At 48.7% G+C, this 8,776-nt stretch overlaps 1 protein-coding gene across 1 annotated transcript in view; it reads left to right on the plus strand.

The window, feature by feature from the left end:
* adgrg2a (adhesion G protein-coupled receptor G2a) overlaps nucleotides 1-6,051 on the plus strand; it is a gene marked incomplete at both ends in the record, with an annotated part of 32,290 nt that extends 26,239 nt beyond the window's left edge. Inside the window, one exon of the mRNA XM_080020468.1 lies at nucleotides 5,741-6,051. Within this exon, the coding sequence (XP_079876594.1) occupies nucleotides 5,741-6,051 (311 nt within the window). The remainder of the gene's footprint in view (nucleotides 1-5,740) is intronic.
* Nucleotides 6,052-8,776: the final 2,725 nt, after the last annotated feature.

Consider the following 8,776-nt stretch of genomic DNA (forward strand, 5'->3'; position numbering starts at 1 on the left):
GCTGCACTGACCACCTATTAGCCTCCCATCTCGTGCCCTGCCGGTCGCACGCCCACACGTCGCCCCACGCATTCATCTCCCAAGGTCAGAGCCCGGAGGCCACCGGCAGTCAGCCATTAAAAGTTTTTACTTGAATTTAAAGAGAACCTCTTATGCCCCTTTTTACACAAGTTAATATAGGTCTTTGAGGTCCCCAAAACATATTTTTGAAAAATCTTTTGCTCGAAATACCACTAAAATCTGTTTCGGAACAAATTTGAGACGAGAAATAAGCAGTCCAGTTGATGAATCTTCACTCATATTAGATCTACAAGGCGTCGTTTTAAGGTTTGTTCCAAGTTTCGCTGCAGTGTCCAGAGCAGCTTGGAGCACCACGGGATAGGGCAGGGCCTTTTATTTTGGTTCATTCTATTACGGAAATGCCGGAAAATAAAATCAAATAAATACATCTGCGGTTTTGTTTGGAGAAACGCGGGGCGTATCCCGCGCCGCAGCCTACAGCACAGTCAAGCTACCCTGGACACACACACACACACACACAGACACAGAGACCCTACTTACATTTCCCCTGTCTGCGGTTTCGTCATGGTCAGGTGATATTAATTCCTCTTTCTTTTAAAAGATTTGTGCTGGTCTGTAAGTCAACAACAGAGGACTTGCCAAGAATAGCTCTTAGCTTTGATGTTTGAGGGTCCTATGGTGCTCCAGGCGTTGGTGGAGTTACTCAGATGGAGGGCGGTTCTAATTAGAATGACTCCCTCAGTCAATGACGGCAGCAAAGCTGAACCGCTTGTTTAAGACACATTTCCTGAAACAGACAGCTCACAAATAGCCGTTTGGGTTGTCTTATTTCCCAGTTTGTCTTTTTTTGTGAGTAGGCTCATCAGAGACCCAAATGTATGTGCACAAGCACTGAAAAAGTAAGTTTTGCATCAAATGTCCCCTTTAAGTCTCAGAACAACGTAAACTCGTACAGGAACCTCACAAGATGAATCACAGATCTAATGGTATCGATGTTGTGAGGTACCTTGTTCATGTTTTCGGCAGTGGTGGAAGAAGTACACATACCTTTAGATAGCAAATTGACATTTCTGCTTAAGTAAAAGCAAAGTAAAAGGACTTTGCTCTTAAATATTCTGAAAGTATTAAAATTGCAATAGTAAAAGTCATTTCCAGTACCCTGATACAACAGAACCTGTGATACGGGACTACGCAATCTGACTGGTTCAGTGGATTGGCTCCCCTTGCTTTGTCTTATTTTCCATTATGTATATAAAGTAATGAGACTTGTGAAGAATAAATATATACAATTTTCTTTTTTATAAAGTAATGGGACTGTGTTAGAAATGTAGAGTAAAATGTATATACTGTGTATTTTCTTTGAAATGTACTGGAGTAAAAGTCGAAAAAGTAAGTACAGACACTTAATACATGTTGGTTACGTACTTGGTTACTTACCACCACTGATTTTTGGCAGATTGTGCTAAACATGTTATTTCTCCACACAAATTATTGGTAATAGTGATGCTGCTTAGTATGTACAGTATATTACTCTTGGTCTTACTGTGACAATAAGGCTGTCTTCCACCAGATGTCAGTGTCTGCTCACAACTTTTTAAATGTTTCACCTTTTAAAACCCTTATTCATCCAGATAAAGTCAACCCAGCAGACGCTGCCTTTTTAGCAAAGCCCTTTGTATTGATAGTTTTATCTATATGTGTCTTATATCGGATGTGTGTTCCAACAAGCAAGTCCATTAGGAGTACAGATAGTGGTGCGCCTTCTATTTTAATGGCCATACAGAGAATAGAACATTTTTTGTTGAAGGACAAAAATACCTGGTCACTGCTGACAGTGACAGATTATCGCATAGTGGACCTTTAAATCTCACGTGGCAGACTTTCATTGGACTAACACATACACCGATCAGCCACAACATTAAAACCACCTGCCTAATATTGTGTAGGGCCCCCTCGTGTCGACAAAATAGCTCTGACCCGTCGAGGTGTGGGCTCCACAAGACCTCTAGCAGCAGACCCTTTAAGTCTTGTAAATTGGGAGGTGGTGCACCTTGAGTCCTGGGGAATTTGAAAGCCAAGTCAACACCTTGAAGTCTTTGTCATGTTCCTCAAAGCATTCCTGAACATTTTTTTGCAGTGTGGCAAGGCGCATTATGCTGCTGAAAGATGCCACTGCCATCAGGGAATACTGCTTCCATGAAGTGGTGTCCTTGGTCTACAACAATGTATACGTAGGTGGTATGTGTCAAAGTAACATCCACATGAATGGACCCAAGGTTTCCCAGCAGAACATTGCCGAGAGCATCACTGACTCCACTGGCTTGCTTTCTTCCGATAGTGCATCCTGGTGCCACTTCTTCCCCAGGTAAACGATACACATGCACCCAGCCATCCACATGATGTAGAAGAAAACGTGATTCATCAGACCAGGCCACCTTCTTCCATTGCTCCATGGTCCAGTTCTGATACTCACGTGTCCATTGTAGGTGGTTTCAGCGGTGGGCAGGGGTCAGCATGGACATACTGACCACTCCCATACGCAGCAAGCTGCAATGCACTGTGTGTTCTGACACCTTTCTATCACAGCAGCATTAACTTTTTCACCAATTTGTGCTACAGCAGCTCTTCTGAGGGATCGGACCAGACGGGCTGGACTTCGCTCCCCTTGGGCATCAATGGGCCTTGGACACCCTGTCGCCGGTTCACCGGTTGTCCTTCCTTGGACCACTGTTGGTCGGTACTAACCACTGCATACTGGGAACACCCCACAAGACCCAGCGTTTTGGAGATGCTCTGACCCAGTCGTCTAGCCATCACAATTTGGTCCTTGTCAAAGTAGCTCAGATCCTTACGCTTGTCCATTTTTCCTCCTACCAACACATTAACTTCAAGAACTGACTGTTCACTTGCTGCCTAATAAATCCCACCCCTTGACAGGTGCCATTGGAACCAGATGATCAATGTTATTCACTTCACCTGTCAGTGGTTTTAATGTTATGGCTGATTGGTGTACATCTAGGGTGACATAAGTCTAGAAACATGTCTCAGCATCACTGCAACCTGAGATCAAGCGGCAGACAAAGGGAATGGAAGGAAAAGAGAGAGTACCACTGAATACAGATGGGTCAAATAAAACCTGTATTCCATATTTTGGGAGGATATATTACAGGGTGTCTTTGTTTAATTAAAATTCAAAGGGACACATGGATCCCTCAAAAGTTAATTACCAAAGGATTGACCCTGCTTGTGCTGCATTGACCTAGAAATCTTTGCTCTGTCCTCTATTATTGCTGGCCATCAATATTTAGTCGGGGTCAAACGAGAGATCTGCCTCTCACATGGGGTCGGTCGTTCCACTCAGCACCTGATTGGCATTTTCTTGAAATTCTTATTGGCTCTTTCAAATGTTTCAGAAGGGACTGAAGTGTCATCTATTGCACGTGTGTCCACCTTTTCTCCTCCACCTTTCTCCTTCTCATATGACAGTAACGTTTTTGATAATTCTTTGAGTTTCCTTTTAATTCAATAAAGCTATTTCCAAAAACTTGTTTGCTGCAGGAAAAAAAAAGGGCTTCCGCTAGAAAGGTTGTTTATTAAGTGACTTGCTCAGGAATTCCTTATTCATAATGGGTGAGCATTGAGGATTGGGTTTATTTCCCGAAACCTGATGCCCTCAATTTGATATGCATCCGGCCAAGATTTACGGTCTCTGGCACTCAAATCCATTACATTAAAAAAAAAGGACTCAAGTTGACATGTCAAGTTATTCCATGAATTTGTATTAAACAACAGAAAGACATACATGTACAGCATTAAATGACAACAAGCACATACATTTAAAAATACATTTTTCCAAGTAAAGACTACTAAACTGGACTTAGATATTTTTCAAACAAATGTCTTTAGAATCTTTACATAAACTCCAGTTTTATTGGATTGGTTGTTTCTCTAAGTGCAGGTATTGGCAACTACCCACAACCTAATTTTCATTTCAACCTCACCAAGGTGCTTCAGGCAGATAAAACAAATTATCTAGTATTGGTTCTTGTTCCCTCTTCCAGTACAAGGTTGCTTTTTTTTTTTTTTTTACCTTTTATTTTTTTTTCTTTTGTCCTGTTTGAAGTCCTCTGTGCCTCGAGCCAAAGTGGTCAATCCCAAAATATTATTTTACTTTAAAAGAAGCTCCACTTTGGTGTGATCAGCATGACAAGTTTTCAAAAGCTATTTTAGCTCCAAAGTACAGCACAGCTAGACACAGGCTTATAAGACAGCACACTGTATAAAAATGCATTCACGGCAAACTGTATAAAAATGCATTCACGGCAAACCTTTGTTAGATTTGTGACTGAACTACCACAAATCTCTCAAACCAGCACACCAGCCGCACGCGTAAGTTATGGACTGCACTAACCTTACTGGTGGCCTGCCTAAGGCCTACCCCCAAATCTAACACTTTGGCAGGTTACCACAAGGTACAAAATACTAAGGGCACAAACAGACAGAAAGATAAATCGTCCGTTATAAGGACGCAAGCAAGGCAAAGTGGGATCCGCCAATGGTCACCACAGACCTGGCAGAAAGTTCACCGGTCAGCCAGGACTTTTACTTTGACAGCAGGCGGGGCGTTGGCATGGGAATGGCCTGGAGTCCCACGTAGGGCTGACGTCACTAGTGCCGCTTCGCACTACTCAACATCCGAAAAGTCAGGCCGTACCTGACCCAATATGCCACTCAACTGCTGGTACAAACCTTGGTGATGTCCCGTCTCGACTACTGCAATGCCCTCTTAACAGGCTTGCCGGCCTGTGCGGTGAAGCCACTTCAGATGATACAGAATGCGGCGGCGCGACTGGTGTTCAACCAGCCAAAGAGGGAACATGTCACTCCGCTGCTCATCGAGCTCCACTGGTTACCTGTAGCCGCCCGCATCAAGTTCAAGTCTCTTATGCTGGCCTACAGAGTGATTGTTGGGAATGCTCCCGCCTACTTAAATGCTCTTGTAAGAGCACATGTTGCCCCCCGGATGCTGCGCTCGTCAAATGAGCGTCGCCTGGCTCTGCCGGCCATACAGCCACGGCAATCCAGGCTATTCTCATTTGTAGTTCCACGTTGGTGGAACGAGCTGCCAAAAATGACCAGAGCGGGGACCTCCCTCTCTGTCTTTAAGAAGCACCTGAAGACCCAGCTCTTCAGTGAGTACCTCCTGTCCTAATCTACAATTACTTTGCACCACCTTGCAGTATTTATTGTTACACCAATGTTGTTGTTACACTAATCTCTGTCGCAATGTAGCTGAATGTTATTCTCCCTTGTAAGTCGCTTTGGATAAAAGCGTCTGCCAAATGACTAAATGTAAATGTAAATGTAAATGTCACTCTTGGGATTCCAGGAGGGGATCGATCGCTGTAGCTGACATAACAAACAGACACAGTATGAGCCTTCCCGTTTGATTGATGGGGCGGCCCACTCACACAAAAGTGCTACTGGATTCCAGAAGTCACCGTTCCTTTAGGAAGTGCTTGAGATCGCAGAACATGTCTTTCGTCGACTCGTCTTCTCCGTCAACGACGGACGATGACTTCCCCCCCACTTAAAATGGTGGTCATCCCGACCCAACCGCTACTCACTCATATCTTTGGGGAGGTACACCGTGATTGGACCGTTGCGAGCGCCTGACCAGAGGCACAACTTCCCCCAGTATCTCCTCATCTTGTTGCAGATTTCCCTGAGTCTCAGGGGCCGGCATCTGTCTGTCTGGGCCTGGGGCTAGATGAGGCTCTGGATGTGGTGAAGGGGGCAGCACTCCCATCCCTGGCCATCGGGGTGGCGGGTCTGTTCCCTCCCTTGGTGGTCCAGCTGCAAGTCTCAACGGGGGCGGAGGAGGACCCTGGAGACCAGTCGGGCAGGGACGCAGATTGTTCCGGTGCATGGTGCAGACAGGCCCTTCCTTCCCCTCAGGCCGGATGCGATAGACTGGCTGCTCAGGGCTCAACTGAGAAAGAACCACAAAAGGAGAGGGGACCCTCCTAGGCTCCAGCTTGCCCCTAGCCCGACGGCAGAAATTGCGGACTAGGACCCGCTCCCCTGGCAGTAATTCAGTGGCCCAGGCCCTCCGGTTGTAGCGTGCCTGGTCCCAGGCCTGCCTCTGATGGGTGCGTGCTTGCACCCGGTGATAGGTGGCAGTCAAGGCTCGGTGGTGATGTGCGACCCATCCATCTAGGGTGGTGCGCTCCTGGTGAGGCCGAACATCCACACACAGATCCACAGGGAGCCTGGCATGCCTACCAAACACCAAGAAATGGGGAGTTGGCCCAGTGGCACTATGAATGGTGCTATCATATACCTGTACCAGCGCAGGCATCTTGGCTGACCACTGGGACTGCTCCTCCGTATGCAAGAAACTCAGCAGGGACAGCAAAGTCTGGTTGAACCGCTCGACAGCCCCATTACCCTGTGGATGGTATGCGGTGGTCTGGCTCTTAACACACTCATACAGGGCACGGAGCTGCTGCATCAGTTCTGACTCAAATGCTCCCCCTCTGTCTGACAAAATCAGCTCCGGGCAGCCGAACATCTGGATGAATGCTCCCCACAAGGCCTTCACGCTAGTGCCAGCGGATTGGACCCTAACCCTAACCCGTCTTGGGTTTGAGATAGCACAGCTCCCAGACCCTCTAGACTGGTGTCGACATACACCCGGAAGGGCAGGTTGAAGTCAGCGTATGCCAGGATCAGGGCATCCAGTAAGGCAATCTTCAGCCTTTCAAATGCCGTCTGGCAGCCCTCCGTCCACTGGACTGTGGCAGACTTGACTCCAGCGGTGGCCTCGAAGAGGCAATGGAGGGAGCTGGCTATTTTAGAAAATCCTGATATAAATCTCCGATAATAGCCTGCAAAGCCCAGGAAGGAGCGCACTTGCTTCACTGTGCGGGGGACAGGCCACTCTGCTACTGCCGCTATCTTCTCGGGGTCTGTAGCGACACCACGTTGACTGACTACATGGCCCAGGTAGCGGACCTTCCGCCGGAAGAGGTGACACTTCTGGGGTTGAAGCTTGAGTCTGTGGGCTAGCAGGAGCTTGAAGACCTGCTCAAAGTGAGATGAAAACACTATGACATCATCCAGGTAAACTAATAGAAAATCATTCACCTGGTTGCCAAGGCAGCGTTGCATCAGGCGCTGGAATGTGGCTGGGGCATTGCAGAGGCCGAAGGCCATCCTCTCAAACTGGTACAAGCCGAGGGGCGTGGTGAACGCGGTTTTCTCTTGGTCCTGAGGATCCACTTCGACGTGCCAATACCCACACGCCAGATCCAAGGTGGAATACCAGGCCGCTTTTTTCAGGGTGGTGAGGCACTCCTCGATTCGTGGCAGGGGGTAGGCGTCCTTATGCGTCAGGGTGTTCAATTTCCGATAATCGACGCAAAAGCGCCAGGAGCCATCCTTCTTACGCACCAGCACGATCGGGGCGGCCCAGGGGCTTGAACTCTCCTTCACCACCCCTTTCTCCAGCATGCCTTGCAAGAGTGCACGCAGCTCGGGGTACATCCGTGGTGGAACAGGGTGGTATCGCTCACGCACTGGTGCTGCAGTGCCCGTGGGGATCTAGTGCAGGACCGCACTGGTCCGCCCGAAGTCATCTTCATGGGCTGCGAAGACGGGGGCCCATTTCCGTAACAAGGCCATCAGCTGCTTCTGCTGGGAGGAAGACAAGTCTTCCCCTTGCAACGCCAAGGCTGGATGACTGCCCGTCTCGGCCTTAACCGGCTGTACAGCCACTTCCACCAACACTAGCTCCGGGCTGGTTAGCACCATCTCATGCTGGCCTTGCACCTCTTCGGCTGCTACCTGGACCATGGCTGCCAAGGGTCGGCCCTGTGGGAGCGGGACTGGATAGGGGTTTGGGTTGCACAGTCGGACAGCGACTCTTCCTTGTCGCATCCAGCCAAGGGTTCTGGCCACTCGCCACTCGTGATCTGCTTCGTCCAGATCCTCCACCATCACTAAGCAGTCGGGGTGACCATTGCCTTGGGTGACCTTGGTCCACAGCAGCACCTCCATCTCAGGGGGGAGGATGACTGGTGGCTGCGGTTCCAGCTTGGTGACTCCTTGGAAATGGAATCCTGGTCCCAGCACCAAGGTCCGTCTGCAGGCGGCGAATGCCTGAGCCCAAGCTGCCCCTGCGGTTGGGCTGTTGGTCGACCGGAATGCCGTGTCCCCGGGGTGGTTTCCCTGGAACACCTGCTGCCAACAGTCAGAAATGATGTTCATTCCCAGTATCCGGCAGTCAGCCCCCATGCAGGAGTCCTTCACAATCACCACCCCCTTATCCACTAGCTGAACCCCACCTACTTCAAAATTGAGGATTGTATAGCTGACATAAGGTATGGTCAGGCCGTTGGCTGCCCTCAGGATGAACCAAGGGATTTCCTCCGCATTATGGATTTTGCCTGCTCCAAAGTACTTTTGGAAAAAGGAGTAGCTAAACAGTGTGACTTGAGACCCAGTGTCTAAAATACAGGGGATCTTCTTACCGTGTACCCTAATTTCTACTTGGGGGCATGCTCCTACCATCGATGGCCTCTGAGCAGCAGTCTGGGTCTCGTTTTTCCCGGTGGCTTGCCCCACAGCACCAAACCCGCGTTAGACGGGCACTGCCTCCAGGGGCAGCGTTGCTGAATGTGGCCAGACTCACCACAATCAGGACAGATGGGCCTGCCTTCTGCATCCCATCGGTACAACTGTGACTTCCCTT

This window comes from Zeus faber (genome assembly GCF_960531495.2).
Source record: "Zeus faber genome assembly, chromosome: 19".
Lineage (NCBI taxonomy): Eukaryota > Metazoa > Chordata > Actinopteri > Zeiformes > Zeidae > Zeus > Zeus faber.